Here is a 21,647-nt window from a genome sequence, read left to right as displayed (position 1 = left end):
CCCCCCCCCCCCCCCCCCCCCATTTCTCCTTGGAAGCATTCACCTCAGAATCCTGTTCTGACTTTGACAGGGACTTATATGGGGACCTCTGTTTTCCATCTGGTGTCCTGTTGAGTTAGGCTGCTAAGAGCTCCTAGGATTCAAGCTACACCTTTTATTGTACGTTGGGCTACAGAAGTTTTAGCTTCTGTTGAATTTTCTGGTTCTGCTTCTTTAGAATAAGATAAAGTGTCTATTATACATATGTGTGTGATTTATTATATGTGATGTTAATGAGCGATATATCCTGTTTGACTGTGGCGACTGTGCATTTCACTAAGGGCACAGGTGGCCTTAATATTTCTGCTTTGTGGCTTTCTTCTTCTATCTGTAACTTCTGTAATCCTTGTGTTTTGTGGTTTACAAGATTTTTTTGTCATTGGGAAATATGTTGTATTTGTGTCGAGGCCCAAATGTTACACCAGAAGAAATATCCTTTCTTTGTCAAATGTCTACATTGTGAAATCCTCACATTAGTCTGTGGTTTTACTCTGAAAATTGGCTGTGGGACAATGAAATACTGTTTAAGACATTCTCTGCTCTCAGGCTCTGTTTGCAGCCCTGTACTAGCAGTACCCACACTACCTTTTTATTGCTGTGTGAAGCATCATGGGCTGGGCAGAGTGACTTTAGTCCTCCTTTGGTTCTGTATCACAGGTGGGGCAGGTACTCAGCTTCCCACTTGAAGAATGGGCCTTCATTTAGCCATATCCACAGCTGGTCTGTGTGGGAATGCCTCCACTGGAAGTAGGCAAGCAATACTGATTCATGCTGATTTATACTAGTAGAGAACTTGACCTGTTGCCCTCAAACTGTGCTCTTACCCTAGAGCTGCCCGCTTGTGTTTGGCATGCACAGTCTTCATTCAGAGTGATGATGTATGGGGGGGGGGAAAGGACATCTTGACTCAAAATTTTACTATTGAAATTGCTTGGAGAAGTGTTGTGTGGAATTAAAAATCAAGTTAACTTGCAAAGTGAGCAAACTCAACCCAGAAGCCGTTGGGAGGCAATAAATGTGGAACCACATGGTGCCATCTTTCCAAAGTCACTCTTCAAAGCAGACTGCACTTTCAGTCACCCTCAACTGCTCTGTGTATATATTGTCTGTCAGAAATGTATGTAATGTAGCTGCTTACTTTGTTCAGATTGCAAGAAACTCCCCTTATTTTGGAAGCTGAATTACACAAGGGGTTGAGTTTTTGCTCTGGAGACAGATCTTGGGCTTTTCCATTTGACGATTCCATCAAATGAAGTAAAATGCTCTTTTTCTCATATCTCAAGCACCACTAAACCACTTCACTCTAAGCTGGGAGGAACTTGCTTTGTTTGTTTTGAGGGAAAGTGAGGGTAACCTTGGAAATATCATGGAAGTGAAGTCTGGTCTCACTTAATAGTATCAGAGCAATTCTAATAGGCCTCAGATTAGGCATTGTGAAATCCTACACCTTAATTAAAATCAGGGCGGGGGGACAACATCTCTAACAAAGACATAGTTTTCTATGTTCAGTAGTCATTGAAGTAATTACAGGTTAACAAAAATAAAGAGCATTAAACAGAATGTCAAAATATGTCTGTTCCTCACAGTTGCTCCGTTTTAACTCTCATCTCCTCTGATGTCATAATTTAATTAGGTATCTCAGTCATCATAGAGTTTTCTAGACAAGATCTGAATTTTTAATCTACAAATAGGCAGAGCTCAGCTGCCATCCCCTTTATTTCACTTGTTTAACACAGTGCAGAAAGCCAAAAATGAGGTCCACCTTGCACTTTTTCTGAGGCAGCTTTATGAGATACTGAATAAAAGTGTCCAGCTGTGAAATTTAGTTTTAACGGCTGATTATGCTTTTCTACACCCATAGTGAGGCGACCAGTTACTTTTGATCACCTTCAGACCTGCACACGGATAAGCATCTAATCAACCTGGGGTTAAAGAAATGGTTTCTCTGCCTTTTTCTATGGGCAAAGATTTTCAGAGTTTGTTTTACAAATTATATAGCCTCAAATGAACTTGGTCTTTCCAGCCTTTTCCTTCTTTGAGTCTGCAGAACACCATTTAGCTGCTAGCTGGTTGTGTAAAGCAGCCTTAGTCAGGAATGTCTGATGGGGAGAGAGATGAAATTTTTACCATTTTGCTCTCCCACCAGGAACTGTTACTTTATAGGTGCCAGGTGAAAGTGCTCTCCTGAGGACAATAGCCATAACACAGAGTTGGAAACAGGAACTCATCATTTTACTTTCTCTGCTCTCTGTTCCTATGCTCCTAATTATTTTTTTTTAGAGATGTTTTGCTTTGCTAATTGGAGAGGGAGGCAGAGATTCAACAGCATGATTGAAAATACCAGTCAACCTCTTCTGGTGTTATGGCTTACAGAAGGAAGTGTGTCCATACTTAAAGACTTAAAACGGTGGTTCCCTTCACCACACTGCCCCCAAAGTAAGAATCATAAGCAGTTCCTCCTTCTGTTTGTTTATACTAGCCTTGCTTTTCTTTAGAAGCCACATATTGGACAGAAGTAGATGGTTGTTTGGCAGAGAATCACGTTCAGAGGAGAAGGGAAACATAGAAAGTAAAGTGCTTGGTAACTAAAGGATTTTAAGAGTTCCTGAAAATGTTGTGCCTTTCACAGCTTGCTTATCTCAGGTGTATGCATGTATTTTGTATTCATATAAAGTGTTGGTGGCTTTTAGAGGTGAACAGTTCCCTTGCTGTGTGGATTTGGGATTCATAGACACAAATCTCAGATTGTGTCTATACAATGTTGGTGAGCGATGTTTTATTTGCCTTTCACAGAAGTTGCGTGGGTTTGGGATCTTCTGCCTTGTGCTGTGAAATGTCTAGTAGCAATAACTCTGCTCTCTTTTTCTCCCTTTTCCATTGAACCTTCTTGTTATGTTCCTATAATCACATCTGACACTTCCATCATCTCCTTATTTCCTTCCATCCTGTACCCTCCAAAACTTTGCTTACAGTAATCATGGGAGGCAGTCTACAAGTGCAGTTGTGTCATCCTGTTGGAATATTTCTGGATTGAATACTGCTGCCCACATTCTGTGTTCAGTATGATCAGTGTACACCAAAAGCCAAATGAGACCATTGAGCTGGTTTGATTCAAGAAGGCACAGCTGCCCATGACAGAGATATTTCTGGCCTGCAGAGATATTTCACATACATTCAGCTCAAGTTAATTTTGTTTGGTTGCACCATCTTTTTATCTGACCTGAACTTTCCCCATGCACACACACTTTTTTTTTTTTTTGTAACTAAAAGAAATTGCAGAGAAGGCAAGTGTAAGTAAAACTTACTGAAATATTAGCAAGTCATTTTGTCTTCTGCTGGTTTTCATCAGGGAAAAAAGAACAGCAAACACCACAAAAATAGCAACAGCATTACTATGGAGGGGGGGCTGCAAACTTAATAGCGATGGAGTTCACTTAGCTGTGGTGGTTTCTCTTATATGATAATATTGAGGTGTTTTATTTCTCCTTTCCCTGTGAGGTAGATCACTATTACCCATAACGTGTAGTGTGCACCACGTGGAGGCTGGGGAGGAGAGCTGGTGTCTCAGAGGTTATATGAGGCCATGAAAGACCCAGCAACAGAATCCAAAGCGTCTGGACCACCCAGGGGCCTGCTCATGTACCACAAGCCATCAGGGAAAGATTAACTCTAAACTCTTTTGGTTGCTCTGTACAGTATAATCATCTAAATGAAATCAATGAATACTTGATTTGAGAGGCTCCCATTGCTCCATCCCTGCTGTTCCTAATGTTTGTTAACAGATTGCTTTGTGGCAGAGTGCAAAGGTGCTGCTCTATAAAACTGTAATGACTTCTGGAAAGGAAGTTGCCCTGTGTATTGCAGAAAGCACCATTCAGCTTTGATTGGAACGTGGGGAGCTGGGAAGTTGTTATTGCTCTTAGTAAAGCCAGTTGGAATAAAAGTTTCTGGTCAATTATGGTTAAGATGATATTTCCTTTTCCTTTCCTTTCTCTCTCTCCTTGTTTACCGGTGGGTTAGGAATGTTCTCATTTGCCCTGGGCAGGGAGCTGGCATGTGGTAAGGTCCTGGCATGCTGAGAAAGAGGATCTCATTTTCTGTCTCCTATCCTTCTGTCTGTCACCCATCCTGTTTGCTACTCCCTTAACTTTCTCTTTGCCCTTGTTTCTCAGTCCTTGGGGTTTCTCTTGTCAGTCCCCAGGTGTCTTTTTTATCCTTTTCTGCTCTCTAAGCAGAAAATGAAGTGTTCGGTGAGATGACTGGGTTATCCCCCTGTGAGGGGGTTTGGTGCCAGATCTCACACTGCCTGGCTCCAGAAGCCAAAGGGACTGATGAGAAAAAAGAGGAAGAGATTTCAGCTGGAAATGAGCCCCAGCTGCACGAGTCTGTTTGCACAGCAAGGTGAAACTAATCTGAGCAGATGCAATTATTCTGCTGCTGCCGCAAGTTACATTTTGTCTCATCTCTCCCTGGTGAAAGACCACTGGCCTTTGGGCTGGCAGCCCACCCTGCGGCATGTCTGGTTACTGACTGGGTAGGGGTGAAGATAATTCGCAGCAGATCTCTCAGATGTCATGCACTGGACATCAGGTCTGTGCAAACACTCTTGCCTCACTTTCACGAAGGTCTGTAGTTCATTAACTTCCAGGATTGTGGAGTGGCCTCTCTGCCCTGACAGGCTAGAGGGACTCACTGGCACACCAGAGGGTTGTCTAGTGAGCTGAGCTGGGGAATGGGGCAAGGACAGAGAGGGCACTGTGCAGTTCTGGAGCTTACAAACACCCCCAAATCCAGTTCTCACCCCAAAACACGCCTCAGTTCCCTGCATGCTCCCTGCCTAAACCAGTGCCCTTCCCCTGTCAGGTGTGCCAGGTATCTCCTAATCAGTAACAGCCTTACAGCTGTGAGAAGAAACTTGAGGGAATTGTTAACAAGGATAATAATTGCCTAAATAAGTTTTTTTTCTATTTTTAAGTGTTTGTAATACTTCTTAATACTCTAAGTGTATATTGTTTCAAGGCACAGGAACTATTTGTGTCTTTATCTCTGCTTCTCAGCCAGTTACCCAGTGCTTTTCGTAATATTTCATCAACTTTTTTAGGAAATCAGTTTAACATGTTTGACACTTGGCCCGTGAAGCAGCTTTTCCATGGAAACCCTGATTGCCTACAGGACACTAAGCCTCACTCGTTAAGATCCCTTTGTACCATTCTAGTCATAAAAAGTCACCTTTACCCCCCAGGTCTGGCAGTTGATGCTGGAGAGTGAAATAGATCTCTCAGAATTTGGGGGGCTTCAACCTGTTTCTAGCTTGTATTTCTTGTACTGCTGTCCACTTTACTGGTGTAAAGTGGAGAATAACCTTCTCTTTTCCCAGAAGTTTTTCCATATGCACACATATATACATATACATATTTTGGCAAACTAATCTACTATCCCAGGTCAATGAGTTAATGACAGGCTGATGAAATGAATGTTCAGAGCTTTAAATCACTTTTTTCTTTAAGAACATTTAAATAACTTCATTCTTTTTTCAAGGTAATCTTGCCTTTAAAACAAAAGGCCTGCAGGAAACTCATGTATTATTAATTGCCAAAGCTGAGTCTGCTGTGGTTTTCCACACTGCTGATCATATATGGCATCCCAGATGAGTAGCAGATCTGATTTTATAGTCATGTTGTGTCAGGAGTTTAGACTGAGTATTACTTGTAATTCTGTCATTTATCTCTCCTGTTTCTTTATTAATGTCTTTAGTGTTCTTGCTCTGTCCTCAATCTTTCACATTTTGTACTGATGCTTTATTACAGTGTTTTCCAAATTTTTAAAGTAAAAATCTTTCAAGATGAACAACAGTCCTTCATCAAGAGCTGACTGAAAGCCAAATGATCTTTATTCATAGAGCTATTGCCTTACACATCCCCTCTTTGGAAATCAGTGTTCCATTATATGGTATTGCTTCCTTGTCCCTACATTCCTTAATGAGTGGTAAAGTACAGTGTTGACATCTAAAATATTGTCACTGGCATGGCTGATGGGTGAGGGAGTGAGTGACTGAGAGAGTTTTCTCCTCAAAGGTGATTTTTTTCTGGGGGTCTCTCCAAATTCAGGCTCTAGTGATGGTTATTTTTTTTTTTATAAGTTTCACTTACAGTGCTTTTTTGAGATGCATTTCTGAGCTTTGCTTTGCAAACATAGATGGGGGCAATTCTTTTCATTATAGTTGCTGTTGGCCATGTCCATGTGGTGTTTTGTCCTCCAGCTGCCCCAGAAGATTTGTGACATAACACAGGAGTTAAATACGAAAAAAATATCATTCAGAGCTTGCATGGCCTTTATGTGCTACTCACAAACTGTCACCTTGGGTGTATTATAAGCTTGGAAAAGCTTTCCGTACTTTAGGTTCACAGTTTGCCACTACATTATTGTTTTCACTGGTGTGTCTTTGATCTCACAAAAAGCTCTGTGCTGGTCAAGGAGTCTGTTGACACAGTCCCCTTTGGCCATGTGGGCGTTTGAGCCTGTTATGGGGAGAAGGAAGGGATCATGAAAGCAGAGCTTCAGAAAGCACTGTAGTTGCCAAATAACATAGCATTTCTAAAGCTGTTCTGTGTCAGACTGTGGGCCTCTGCTTCAGACCTGAGCTCTCCCAGACTGCTGCCCGCAACAGCCTTTCATCACTGTAGCTGTGACAGTACAGAAATATTAGCAGCAGTTATTATTGTGTCGACGTAGAGGAATCCATCCCATGTAGGAACTACAACAGGAGCAGAAAATAGATGGGCCCTTTGCCCTCAGGTTACTCTCTGAAGGTCCAGAGTACACAGAAGGTGAGTGGATACAGAGAGATGTGGAAGCAGAGAGAAATGAAGTTATGGGTGCTTATTGCCTACAAGAAGATTCAGCTCCATCACTTCAAGATTGCTGGTGCCTTTAGGTAGGTTCCCCTCCCGAAATCTGCTGCAGTTCCTCCATCTCGGTCAGCAATCCCTTGTTGTTGCTGATGTGTCTTTTCTGGCAGTCGAGGTGCTGGCACAGGAGATCCTTGCCTCTTCCTGGAGTCATTTTGTCCAGTGCTTGTGTCAGGAAGCCCCAGCTGTGCCATGCTGGGCTCTGTCTCAGCATGAGACAGTCACAGCCTGAAAGCACAGCCTCATAAAGTACAGTGAAGATCACTGAATAAACACTGTTCTAAAGTGTGTGGCTGCTGTTCACATGAAACCTGAGAGCAAAATATGCATCAGCACTGTCCCAGATCCCCAGCAGTCTCTGAACACCCTCTTCTACTCAGTCCCATGAGAGGGCTGAGATGGTTTTCCCTTCTGGTCCACGTGGTGAGGGAACTTCTGTTACTGACACTTACCAAGCAATACTTTTACACTAAAAGTTATGGACAGTTAAAAGCATATCAGGAAGTAATACCTGGAGATTTCATATGGTTTACAAATGGCATTTCCAATTCTATATAGAAATTCAAGGATGATTATAGAAAGTTTTTTGTCGTACTAATGGAAATTTCTGAATCTATACCATGTCCCTTTCTCCAAATGGACATACTTTTAATAATAAGAACTATCCATGCATCCTTGACTTGTCATTTGTTAGAAAACACAAAATCTTAATGGCTCATATTGGAGAAATAAAGGTCAGGGTACAGGCAAAGTTCATCTGTATTACAGAAGATTAAAAAAGGAGAATATATTTACTTCTGATTATGCTAATTCAGCACTCCAAGCACGGTGTGATTGCATTCTGTCTAGTCAGTTCTTCTCTTTGTATCTTAAAGAAGAGATACAGGCAAAGTAAAGGGCATTTGGAGATAGACAGGGAAAATAATTGAGTCACAGTCTTCTATTTGAGGAGGGATGGGAAAGATAGGGGTTGTTTTAATTTAAAGAAGAGACAAATAAAAGAGAACATGACAGTGGGGTACAGAATGATGAATGATACGGAGAAGGTGAACTAGGCACTATTGCTTGCCCTTTCTTAAGTACAGAAGCAGAGGGACATCCAGTAAAGCAGAAAGGCAAAAGCAGTAACTCTGGTTAGAGGGAAATTTTAAACAGTGACTGTCTTATTTCCACAAGCTCATCTTGTTTCTCCATGATTGAGGGGGATGCAAAAGACCTCTAGAAAATGAATCCAAGTTGCCTTGCTAAGCAGTTGTTGTGGCCATACTGCAAAGACTGCTCACTGGATCAGATTATGTGGCTTGCGTGAAAGAGAAGAACTAGTCAGATAGTCTTAAAGAACCTTCTTAGTCTCAAAAATAAGTGGATGTTTAAGTTAAGACATTGATATGTGTAATGAGAGTAGCCATGCATTTACTAGATAGCATAAAAAATTAACTGTTCAGGGCAGAAATCTACTACCAATTGAAAGAACATTCCTCTGCAGTTGACCCCCATGTTATTTTTTTTTTGCATGCCTCCCTGAATATCTGCTCATGAGCCTTTTTTTAAATGCTGATGTTCTGACACACTGGCTCAGGGCCAAACAGAATTCTGTCCCTAAGGAAGTTGTAGGAAGCACATTTATTCTTCCTGAATATCCCTTTCTTTTATTCTCTTTTCTTTTGGATGTTCTATTTATTATTCATCTTTAATTAATAAGTTTGTATCAAGATCCAGAAGAAAATTGATTTTGATCAGTAGATTCTAAGGAACTATAAACAGAGTAAATTATATATGTACCTCCTCCATGCCTTACTGGGAAATGAAAGAGGAGGTGGTAAGACGTGCAAACATCTTACAAATGAGGGAGATCACTTTCTCTTTAGATTATTACAAGATCTGTTTGGATCTACTGTTACTTTTAGACTTGATCCCTGACAGTCCTTTTGCAGCTGTGCTGTTATTTTTATAATTCCTCACCAGACTGTAGTACATCCTGGTCCACCTGTGGTGATCATCACTTCAAAGCCTGGTTCCTGTGGTCATTTTGCCTCGTTTCTAATGGCTGTGTCTAGTCTGTGGTGGTAATGTCAGTGTAGTGATTCAGACCCGGTTCACATCTGCGAGGGAGCCTTGCCTTTCCTGCCTCGTTTTTTTCCCACCTTAAAATAGGTGAAATGCCTCATTCATTCTGGATGAAAACCACTCACTAGGATATGGGGAAAACTGCATTTTTAGTGTGTTCTCATGCCTCATAATTAGGTCTTTGTCTCTCACTCACCTAAGGGAGGTCATGAATGCATTTGCCAACTTTCTTGGGTTTAAACTTTGTGCAGCCATCGAGCATTTAAAAAGTTTACCATTGAACATAGAACAGATGAGTCATATAAAGTATATAATTTATAAAAGCTTGTCGGAAATACATATTTGTGTTTGTGTATATATTTGCTATGTATATAAATGGTGTAGTTTAGAGTGTATTTTCCCACCACTGCAGTCCAGCTACCTTTGAAATAGTTGTGGACTTTACTGCCATTGTTGCCAGCCCTGAAATACCAACCTACAACCTGGTTTAGCCTTTTGAAATCGCAGAGAAAAATTAATTGGAAATGTAATTTTGTACTCAGAGGTATGCAAATTTTATGTCTAAACTCAAGTGAAAAGAAGCATTCAGTCTAATTTTTTGGCATTTGTCAAAAGCCCTCCAAAAACCATCTAGGCTGCAGGCTAAGCTGCCTTTCATAAATCTCAGCCGAAGACTTGCTGCTGACTTTTTAAGACTAAATTATTTCTATTGTTCTCAAGTAATTACATTTTTGTTGTTATCTGTGGAAAGAGCCCCACTGGGTTGAGCATGTAAGTATATGGGAATGGGGGGAAGGAGGATTTGTGGTAGTTAAGTGGAGATGATAAAGCTGAAAACATAGCAGCAGGACATAAATCAGATTTTTCTTCTTTTCTAGTTGGCTCGTCACAATAAAACATTGCAACAGATGCTGAAGCCAGGGTCAGATCCAGATGAAGGAGATGAAGCCTTGAGGTTTTATGCCAAACATACTGCACAGATAGAGGTAAAGAATTGCTCCCTGGAAGATTGAATATGAGACAAGTCTGCATCTTGTGCATGGTGTATCACCTCTTTTTAAGCTTCTGAGCAGCAAAGCTTATTCAAATGGTGCAGATTATTTATGAGGAGAAAGCTGAATAATGTACTTTTGGCTGTAGGAGAAAAAGGAATGCACCTATATCAAAAGTGGCTCTAAATAATCATTTTACAGGAGCTTTCCTCTGTGTTACCAAACATGTTTTGTTAGGGAAATACTGACTGCGGACAGTAGCTGTGTCATGAAGTCAAGAATAATCTTGTATGGTACATCACTCAAATAAATAATCATGAGTTTCAAAGCCAGTGATGCTGGCTGATCAAATTAAAAGTCTGGCTGGAGTACAAAGGGGTTTTGAAGTGGTGTAGACATTCAGTGTGGCTTTTGTTTAAAAGACTAAGGCTTGGCCTGGTTCAGCAGTTCTGTTCTCTGTTTTAAACTTTACACCTGCCATGGATTGGATTTAGATCAAGAACCACAGAGGTATTTAGGTTCATAATTCTTATATCCCTTTTTGGACTCCTGCAGGTTTCATGGGATCATAGGAATCACGATAGGAGTTGGGCACTGGAGTAGCTCAGTGACTTTGTCAGGAGCAGAATTTCTGTGGTGCAAAGGCAGCTGCTGCGAGAGCCTGCGGGGAGCGGAGGCGTCTGGCTCTCCCTCAGAAAAGCTGTAGCAAGTCCAGAACTGGCCAAGTGTGAAAAATGCACAGCATGGGTGCATACGGGCCCAGCCTGAATCTGGTCCAATAATCTCCAAGTCCTTCAGTGGGCTCCCAGGCTCCTCCAGCACTGGAGCTGAGCTTGCCTGGAGAGGGAGCAGTCCTGACACATGACTCAGGTCCGTGTTGTCCTGCCTTCCATCAAGACAGACCACAGCTGGGTCCTTCTCTGTTTCCCACCACCCCTTTTGTCTGATAATGGTCATGTTATCCCCCTACAGAATAAATGGAAGCTCCATGGCTATAGTTGTCCAGAGGGCAGCTCAGAGCTCCTCTTAATATATTTGAATACTCTGGGCATTGCTGAGATATCTCTTGGCATTTATCAGCCAAGATATCTGGGTAGGTTGTAAATTTAGGCATTAAACAAGCACTGTGGTCAGCTTTTCTGTAGCCAATAACTTCTTCTGCAACCCAGCACTGCTGCTATACAAAATAGATATTCACAGGACTTTCTCTGAAAGCAGACCTGGACCTGTTTGCTGTGTCAGATATTATCTCCCCTATATTAAGGTATCTCATTTGTTTGATTTGAAAGTCAAATAGTGGATTTTTTTTCACCTGTTGCTGTACAGAGACATGGGTGTAGGAGTTAAAATGAGTTTTCTACCCATTTCTGTATTTTTAGTAATGCAGAGTCCACAATCAGAATGGGGAAGCAATTTTGATGACAGTGGGGTAAGATGAAATAAAATCCAGTTCACTCACTGATAACTTGGTCAGTCCTGAAATACAAACAATTCAGAACCTTGGGTTCTGCCAAGTAAGAAGATAAAGACTGACAAGATACGGGTGCTGTCTGAGTAACAAGGTGCTATTTTTGCATGTTCACCTTCACAACTTATCCCATAACAGAAACAGACTCAAGGTGAGCAAATAATTTTGCAATCTGAGCAGAAAGCCCCTGAACTTCTGCACTTTTTACTGGGAGAGGTTTGTTTCAGTTTCCTGCAAAACTGAAGCATTTTGAATTAGAACAATTTTTCTATTTGGGGAAGTCTGGACGTGGGTTTTGCTTGAGACATATGTTGGCCACTTTGTTCAGGCAGGTGTTTGAAAATAAAAAAGTAGTTTTACTCCATTTTGGGACTTTATTGTGATGTTCAAATAATTTATGCATTAATTGATAAATAAAAGGCGAGCTGTGAACAAGAAAAGATATGACAAAATGATTGGATAGTCACTGATCCTGACAAAAATGTGTATTTTATTTATAGATTGTTCGCCATGATAGAACAATGGAACAGATCGTCTTCCCTGTCCCCAATATTTGTGAATTCCTCACTCGGGAATCCAAAAGTCGAGTGTTCAATACAACAGAGAGAGATGAACAAGGCAGCAAAGTCAATGACTTTTTCCAGCAGACAGAGGATCTGTACAATGAGATGAAATGGCAAAAGAAAATTAGGAGTAAGTATTGCAATTTCAAAAAATGGGTTCACTATGCTAAAAACATGCTTTTAAACCTTAAAATCCTTTGATTTTAATAATACACTTTTCTCTGTTCACTCTGATACCACCACAGGCAAAACTGTTCAGGGCTTGAGAGCGTAGGTCAGCTGAGACACTTGCATGCCACGGTAAAAGAGGCATAATATGGAGTTAGTAATGTGTTCAAGATGATGTTTTGGACTCCAAAAGTTAAATTGAGGGATGGATGAACTGGGTGTAGTTCTACTCAACTCAATAGCATTGCACCTAATTAAGCCAAGGCCCCTAATATTTAACAAAAACATGTGTAACTGCATATTTGAGGTTTGCAGATTCCTAAAAGACCATTAAAAAACTTGTAAATGTCAGTCACTTAAAAACATCTCTCACCAGAACCTCAGCTGCTTTAAATCTGTCCGACTCCCATGGAGTCAATTCCCCTCTGCCAGTTCACATCAGCCTTGCGTGACTGGGCTGCAGGGTGTCCCAGTGAGCCCATACTGGTGTCCATCCCGTGACAGTGGGAGAGGCTGGCAGGCATGGCCGAGATCACGGGGGAGAGATCAGAGCAGGGGCACGAGGAGGAGGGGCAATGAAGCCAAGGCAGGTATCCTGAGTTTCTAGTTTAGTTCACTGATGGGCATGAGATGCTGGAAAGCAGTGCCATGGAAAGGGCTCTGGGGGTCCTGGTTGGTGGCCAGTTGGACACGAGTCAGCAGTGCCCTGACAGCCAGGAGGGCCAACCCTGTCCTGGGGGGCATCAGGGAGGGGACTGTCCCACTCTGCTGTGACCTGGGGCAGCTTCAAGTCTGAGGGCAGTTTTGGGCACCACAATGTAAGAAAGATGTTAAGCCCTTAAAGAGTGTCCAAAGGAGGGCAATGAAGATGGTGAAGGACCTTGATTTGAAGCCATATGAGGAGTGACTGAGGGCACTTGGTGTGTTCAGCTGGAAGAGACTGAGGGGAGACCTCACTGCAGCTACAACTTCCTCAGGAGGGGAAGAGGAGGGGCTCTGTGCTCTGTGGGGACCAGGGACAGGACTGAGGGAATGGCCTGGAGTTGTGTCAGGGCAGGTTTAGGTTGGATCTCAGGAAAATGTTCTTCCCCCAGAGGGTGGTTGGGCACTGACCAGGCTCCCCAGGGCAGTGGGCACAGCACCAAGGCTGCCAGAGCTCAAGAAGGGGTTTGGATGATACTCTCAGGCACATGGTGTGACTCTTGGGGATGGGCCTGTGCAGGACTGAGGGTTGGACTCGATAATCCTTGTGGGTCCCTTCCATCTAAGGATATTCTGTGATTATCTCATTCTGTCAGAGCCACTGGCCCTCACCAGGACTGGAGCTGCTGCTGATGTCTCAGGGACAGGAGGCTCCTGCCTCAGCCACTATCAACTCTGCCCTTTGCTTTTGGAGCAGAAAGTTGTATTTTATATATCATGGAATCACAGAATGGTTTGGATTGGAAGGGTTCTTAAAGATCATCTCATTCAAACCCCCTGCCATAGGCAGGGACACTTTCCGCTAGCCCAGGTTGCTCAGAGCCCCATCTAACCTGGCCTTGGACACTTCCAGGGATGGGACAGCCACAGCTTCTCTGGGCAACCTGTGCCAGGGCCTCCCCACCCTCACAGGGAAGACTTTTTTCCTTATACCCAATCTAAACCTACTCTCTGTCAGTTTGAAGCCATTCCCCCTTGTCCTGTCACTCCAGGCCCTTCTAAATAGTCTCTCTCCATCCCCCTTGCAGGCTCCCTTCAGGGACTGGAAGGCTACAATTAGGTCACCCTGAAGCCTTCTCTTCTCCATGCTGAACATATATAAAAATACATGAGTCATTCACTGCTAAAATGCAGGTTCTCTAGGAGTATAACACATCAGCTGCTCACAGCAACTGATCAGGAAGGAAAGGAGAAACAGGGTCTGTGGTCAGAGCAGCAGGGAGTCTGGGTAGTCAAAGCAATATTTAGCAACCTTAATGTGATGGAAACCTAGATATTGGTTGCAATTTTTATAAATGTCAATTCTCAGGCTATAATTTTCATTATAGCAGTAATAAGTCTTCAGCATGAACCCTATCAGCCCAAGTCTTCTTCTCTTGGTGGTACTCTAAGAACTTGTCTCTACTGGCAAACTGACTGAAATAGAAGTGGAAAAATAAATGATTCCAAAATAACTCCCTATCTGCACAGTCTGTTTGGGAATAAAAGTTCCTATATTGTAGAGAAATTATTTCAGTAACAAAATCATATCGGGGGGTTTTGCTTAAGAAACACAAATAAAAGAGCCCAACTCAACACTTAGATGGACCAGACCTGCCTAATGCTATAAACAAAGAAAATTGGTTTATTTTTATTCAGAACAGAAATTCCTCAATTCCTTTCATCAGTGGAATGGCTCACAAGTCTCTGTGTTGGTTTTTTTGTTTTTGAAAAGATAATACAGGTTGAGGCTCAGTTCATTCTGTAGCCAAGTATCTGTTAGCATGCAGTGTGTGTTGCTTAAATTGACAGATGTCATTTGCAGTGGCTTCACATGCTTAAATCTCAGCAGTCAGCAGTTTAAGGTTATCACAGTGAAATCTGAATATTTGCCTAACCACCATTAAAGTCTATTTAAACTAAAGCCTGAGACAGCCATTTGCAGTTGAAGGAGTCTGCTGTTTATAAAAAGTTAGCTGGTTGTTCTGCATACTCCAGGAGGTTTTCAGTACCTTAAAACCTAATTAACAGGGACACATCATGCGCAAAACTCCTCTGGCTAGAGATCTTTTTGCACTATTGCAGATAGAATCTTGTTTTGAATGTTCATTTATACATATTGTAGTGCAGTCATATATATGAAGTGCATGCCTGGGTCTTAGCACCCTCTGATTTTGTTCTCAGCCTTCTCCCTGAATCGTTTGTGACTCTGGGCACAAAGGCTTAACCCTGTTTTGCCCTGTTTCCCTTTTTAGCCCTCTCTAACTAGGTTGTAGGTTCTTTGGGATATGGACTCTTTCTGTGTGTTTTTACAGCACTTCACATATGGAGATCATGGCTCGTTTGAGTCCTTTTAAGCAGGAGGACAGAGCTGTTTTTCAGCAGGTGACCTTGGACATCTGAGTATCATGCAGGAAATAGTCAGCTTTCGTAGTACCAAACCCCAGTCAGACAAAATTTTATCTGCTGCCCAAAGCAGATCAAGATGTTTTCAGCCTGACAAAGGTTGGGAACATACCAGAGTTCTGAAACTGTGCCTATTCCATCGTTCTTTGCAAAATGTCAGCAGTGCACTTAGTCCAGTTAGGTTATCTGGATGACCCATTCTGGGTCTTCTGGTTGACTGGCATTCAGAGTGCTAAAATCTATTTTTTGTGTCCCCTGCACAGAGGCTGCAGTTTCATAGGCAGCTGAAAAGACTCTGTTGCAAAATATCCAGTCCTAAAATCTTACCAGGGGCAAAACTCCCATATATAATAAACTGCATTGTGATCTTTGGATTAAAAGCTCTGTTTGAAGCTATGTTTTATGTCAAACCTATGTTTAATATTTGTGTATTTCGGTTAATTTTAAAGATCATACATTAATCTGTATTTTTTAATTCTCTTCAGACCATTGCTGATTGAGTTTCTTCCTGCTTTCATTTCATTGATGGCTGCTCTTTTCCCCTTTCTAGATAATCAAGCCCTGTTTTGGTTCTCCAGACACATCTCTCTCTGGGGGAGCATTTCCTTCAACCTGGCTGTGTTCATCAATTTAGCAGTTGCTCTCTTCTACCCTTTTGGAGATGATGGAGACGAAGGCAAGTGGAGTTTGGTTTTATTTTTCCTTTTAATTTTAGATGCTTTCATTTGTGAGGTTGACAAATAAAACTGCATCTTCAGGTGCTGCAGAAGCCATTCAGTGTCTCCTAAGTAGGTGCCAGATGTTGTCTGAAACGTGGTAGTTGATCTTCTGCGTTTCACCTGGCCTACGCAGTGTGGAGTAAAATAGACAGAACATAAGCTGAAGATTATCTAGATGATCTCAGCTAATGTTTGTGGTTTTTTTTTATATTGCCATATTGCAGTGTCCTACTGCAGCTTCTGAACTGAAGGAGGATTCCTGGCAGCAGAGGGACAGAGATTCCTTAAAAGTGACCAAATTGAATGACTCGCAGCCTTGAAAACGTAAAGAATAGAGTGATTTGAAAATTAGCTTGTTGGCTTTTGACTGTGTGTTTATTGGGATAAAGGGGCATAATTGTTGCAGAGGACAAATGCATTATATAAAAATATGCTTAAAACCTATGATTCTGTCTCTGCTTCATCCCATGTCACAGGAAATATTTAATGGAATTTATTGTTTGCTATAAATGCAGCAGACTAGCAGGAGGCCTCATCGAAGCCAAAACAAGCTTAATTGGGATAAAGGAGACTAAATAGTTCAGAATACTGGTAATGGGAGCAGAGCCATTCACCTCTGGGTCTTTGATTCATGTCAGTCCAGTCAGTAATGTGACTGAGAGTCACCTCTGTCTGATGGCATGTGAACTGGGCTGGTGGAAGCAATCCAGCTTCTAGTAGATACATGTGCTTTTCACAAACACCACAGTTGGCACCGGCAAACATTCCTGTTGGCTGGCTTGAACAGAAAGGCAGCAGATTAAAATATATTGGCAGGGGCACCACGCTGCCCTTTCACCCCATGGGGTGGTCTCTGCAAGTCACATCTCCACAGCCTCGTGTAGTAAAGCAAAGTTTGCAGGGCTGGGGCCTGGAAAAGGGAAGCATTTGTGCTCTCCTGTTTGTAAACTGAGGGAGTCAGCAGGAGTGAGTGCACATATTAGAGCCCATGGAGGACGAGAGGAAAAGTAAAGAGTTAAAAGTAAACCTTTTAAGCGACTAAATTTTAGCTAATCTATACTCATGGAAATCCTCTGGTCTGCAATCAGTCGGTATTAATACTTATTTTGAACTGCAGATTTATGTTGTATTAGTTTAAGTGGCCCCAGTAATCCTGTGATAGCACATTTTAGGAATCCAGTTCCAAGTGCTTGTAAAAGCCAGAGGGATTCCTGAGCAATAAACAATACATGTCACCAAATGAGATTAGCAGGTCATGAGGCAGCCTCCTTAATTCCAGCCTCCCCCTCCACCAAAGCCTGACCCAACAGCTGGAGTTTTGTCTCCCATTTTTCCCCTTCACTCTGCTTAAATCCACCTGTCTGAGGTGCCTGTGCTGAGCTAATCATCCCAAAGTGCTGCCTTGTAGTAGGTACCTGCAGTGCTTATGTCATAGGACATAAGCAAAACTGTTCCTTCCAGCTGAAGACAGCTCCTGAAGGGAGCCTACAGGAAATATGGAGAGAGACTATTTACAAGGGCCTGGGGTGACAGGACAAGGGGGAACGGATTCAAACTAAAAGAGAGTAGGTTTAGATTAGGTGTTAGGAAAAAATTCTTCCCTGTGAGGGTGGGGAGGCCCTGGCACAGGTTGCCCAGAGAAGTTGTGGCTGCCCCATCCCTGGAAGTGTCGAAGGCCAGGTTGGATGGGGCTCTGAGCAACCTGGGCTAGCGGAAGGTGTCCCTGCCCATGGCAGGGGGTTGGAGTGAGATGATCTTTAAGGCCCCTTCCAACCCAAACTATTCCATGATTCCATGAAGGCTCCTTGCCTCTGGAGTGCCTGTCTGCACGTTACTGGTGTGGGTTCTGCTATGTGAAATTGTTGGATCTGCAGTAGGGAAGAAGGAAAAGTGATTTCTTAAAGAACCACAGAGAACTTTGGCCTTACCTTTCAGATCCACTTGAAAGATATATTTTAGGATCCATTAAAAGTTTCCAAATCTTGTTGGCGGAGAAATTATCTGACAAGAGGCGACCTTGAACCTCCTGCCAAGGATATAAACACTCCTGAACTTTGGAGAAGTTCAGATGCCATCTGAATGTTGAGGCTAGGGCCTCATCTCATTGTTTTCTAATCCCAGTGATGCTGCTCAGCTGTGCATCTGTTGCCAAAGAGATAGCATGATTGCTATTGTGAGTTTAGCTAAATTTTCTATTCCCTTCTTCCCCCATCACTGACCTCTCGGTTCATCCGATAACAATAGAAGTCAGTGTACAAGTGTGACAGTGCCCTGAGATCTGAATGTGCTTTTTATATCACAGCAACGTGGTGTGTTTCTAGGGCTTTAAGCAGAGGAGAGAGGCGAATATAGGGGCATCTCTCAAAACTCAGGGAGAGCCCGGAGCCAGCATCTTGCAGAGCAGCCGAGACTGGCTGTGCAGACAGCGGCTCACATGCCCTCGGGAGCTCAGCAGGACCTGGGACCCGCTGCCTTCCCGGGAGCAAGGCACAGCTATTCAGCTGCTCCCGGCCATGCAGATGCTGCCTGTCCCTACCCAAGTCCCCGTGGCTGCCTCCCGCTGCGGGAAGTGCCTTGCTCCCGTGCAGAGGCGGAGGCTCCCGCTGAACACCCGCAGCCGGGCGGGAGAAAGATGCTTTTCCAGCCGGGGCGCTTCGGTGCAGCTGGGGATGGAAACGTGACACTGCCACGCTGTGCTGCCCCCAGGACCGGCTATTTTGTAGCTGAGCAATCGTGGACATAGACCGGAGGAGCCCTAATGATCCCTGCAGAAGGGAGCTGATTAGCAGGTTGCTCCAGGAGGAGGGTAAACTGCTCCATCTCTGAGCACTCCTTGGATTTTAATGGAAATTTCATTAGCTGCTCTTATAATTACCTGTGCAAAAATCAACAATGCTATGAGAATAATAGCTCTCACTGCAATTTGGGCAAGTCGTGGTCAGCAGTTGCAGTGCATGAATCACACTTTTGTTAAGATATATTGGCGAAGGAATTGATCTTTTGGGGCTGTTTCATGGGGAAAAATGGACTCTCCAAAGATGCCTGTCTCAAATCTCCCTTTCTCCTCTGCACAGGCACACTCTCACCGTTGTTTTCCGTGCTTCTCTGGATAGCAGTGGCATTTTGTACAGCAATGCTGTTTTTCATCTCCAAGCCTGTTGGTATTCGCCCCTTTTTGGTGTCTGTTATTCTCAGGTCCATATATACCATAGGGCTTGGTCCTACCTTGATACTTCTCGGTGCTGCTAATGTAAGTACTTAAAAAGCAAGGGGAATTTCCCTGCCAGCAAAAGGAAAGATATTAAGGGTCTCCTTTTAAAAAACCTCTTTCATTAGAGCTGTGCGAAAACTTCTTTTTCTGGTTCAATGGTTAAGCCAAAAAAATAAATCATTTCCAGTCATCCTGAAACGGCAGTGTCAGCAAAGTGAGAAGCTAAGAAAAAAAAAGCTGTTTTCGTTTTGTGCATATGCAAATGTTTTAAAATCAAAAACAATATGAAATTTAAAGAAATATTGCTATATAAGGGCAATCAAATATAAAGTTTCTCATGTTAAAAGCATAATTTTCTCTACAAGTGCACTCAGCAATATTGACCCCAATTTGTGAAATGTTTCTGTGATGTTAAGTATATTTTTGAGAAGAAAAGAGTTTTCAAAATTAAAAATTCAGCCCTTTGCCAGATCTCTTAACTTAGACGTGAATAATTTTGCATGCTTACTGAGCTTGGTGAGATACACAGTGGTGCTCACAAGGCATCTCTTTAGCTTTCTACCTGACTGCTACAGCTCTAATTCACCTCAGTATTGGGATATTTGCCACTAGTTCTGTGGGAATTTCACATACTTAAAACTACCCAGATGAAGGTCAAGGCAAGTAAAGTGCTTGCCCATGTCAAATTTGTGAACAAAAAAAATATGTTGAGTCCTCATTGGTTGTTCTGGACTGCCAAACAGGTGAGGTTAGACCTCACCTTTTCACTCCTGCACTACTGTTCAAGCGCAGGCAAAGCTTGGGAGCAATGGAGAGCCTGATGCTGTTGCTTAAATTCTGTGCTTCAAAAATGTCCCCAGTTTTCTTTTTTTTGTTGTTGTTTTTAGGGATTTTATATTGAAAACCATGATCTGAGGGAAACAGTAGATCTCCCCCCCACCCCCACCCCACACACTTTCTGTTGTGTTACTTTTGTTCTCTTTGTAGTAGCACTCCTAGCTACTTTTGCAGAGTAAACTCAAGATCGTTAGGAATTCAGGTTTTTTAATGCCTCATGACATTAATCCCCCCCACCTACTCAGTAAGGTTATAGAAATAAATCCCAATTCATAGAAATAAATCACAAATGAGGCACAGTGCAGTGTCAGAGAGGTGATGTCCTTCCACTTACTCTCATGGGTTTGTTCCCAGTGCACCATTGGAGCTGGATTCCTCACGCCTCTCTCCAGCTATCTAAAAGTTGAGCATTTAGTCAAACCAACAGGTAGGCAGCAATGCAAACACTAACTAACATGACATTTTCTGATGGAATAAACCTAGCCTTTGTTACTCCCCCACAGCTTTGTAACAAAATAGTGTTTCTGGTGAGCTTTGTTGGGAACCGTGGCACTTTCACCCGTGGCTACAGGGCGGTCATCATGGACATGGCTTTTCTCTACCACGTGGCATATGTCCTGGTCTGCATGCTGGGCCTCTGTGTGCATGAATTCTTCTATAGTTTCCTGGTAAGTATGTGCTGCTGTGCAGAGGAAAACTTTGCAAAAATAGAAAATACCGTTACCCATGCAGCTGTCTTCAATTTCTTCCTGACAATCAAGCCCAAATCATGTGTATTTTTAGCACGCTGTTGCGTTGCTGCCCCTTAGGAGCTGCTGTTTTTGTTAGAACCTGTTCCTGTTAGGACTTATTTTATCTGCTTTAGAGTTGGAAGTTTGTTCCTTTCTTTTCAGACAATCATCATCATCAAGCCCAGTCCTTTCTCCCAGCTTTCCTCATATTCTGTGTCCATCGTTCCTGTATCTTGTGTCAGTCATGACATTTCTGGGACAGGAGTTTCCCACCGGTGTATGCATCACACCTATACCAACGTATCCCATTCCTCAGCCCTAATAAAATAAATTTTAAAAAAATTACTTGGGAAATGAGGATGGCATGCTTCTGGTGTAGCAGGGAGATCCATCACTTTAAGTGTATTCCACTTCATTTTCTTTTGTTGCCATTACCCAGATGGAATGCCTTTTTATAACGTGATACAGGTGCAGTGAAAATGAATCACACAAAATGATGCTAAACTCCACTAACTGCTCCCTTCATGCTGAATAGCAGTAAAAGGTGTTTCACTGCTCTTGTTTTCTAATCCTGTTGCTTTATACTGGAACACGTGAAACTTGTCGGGAGACTGACTAAATTGTGGTCATTTATATGGGTTTGCTTTCCTGTTGTTGTATCTCTTTCTCAGCTTCCTGAAGAGTGGTGAACTCCCAACACTTCAGAGATGTGTTAAGGACACTAAAATTTTCAGGGGTTCAGTGCTTAACTCTGGTTGAGCTCCTTTTGAAATCAGACTTTCCAGATCTTTACATTAAAGTCTGCTTCAAAGTTTGGGCAGATTTCAAAGGAGTCAAGATCTGTGGCTGTAGCTGCA

General features: G+C 42.6%; 1 protein-coding gene across 5 annotated transcripts in view; it reads left to right on the top strand.

The window, feature by feature from the left end:
* ITPR2 (inositol 1,4,5-trisphosphate receptor type 2) overlaps window positions 1–21,647 on the top strand; it is a 242,940-nt gene that overhangs the window by 184,315 nt on the left and 36,978 nt on the right. For all 5 annotated transcript variants that reach the window (XM_027660753.1, XM_027660754.1, XM_027660752.1 and 2 more), the window contains 5 exons: window positions 9,893–10,000; window positions 11,975–12,167; window positions 15,843–15,968; window positions 19,086–19,261; window positions 20,563–20,727. In XM_027660753.1, the coding sequence (XP_027516554.1) occupies window positions 9,893–10,000; window positions 11,975–12,167; window positions 15,843–15,968; window positions 19,086–19,261; window positions 20,563–20,727 (768 nt within the window). The remainder of the gene's footprint in view (window positions 1–9,892; window positions 10,001–11,974; window positions 12,168–15,842; window positions 15,969–19,085; window positions 19,262–20,562; window positions 20,728–21,647) is intronic.

Source organism: Corapipo altera, unplaced genomic scaffold (genome assembly GCF_003945725.1).
Source record: "Corapipo altera isolate COAL_440 unplaced genomic scaffold, ASM394572v1 239, whole genome shotgun sequence".
NCBI classification, from domain to species: Eukaryota; Metazoa; Chordata; class Aves; order Passeriformes; family Pipridae; genus Corapipo; species Corapipo altera.
This window is presented reverse-complemented; position numbering and strand designations above follow the sequence as displayed.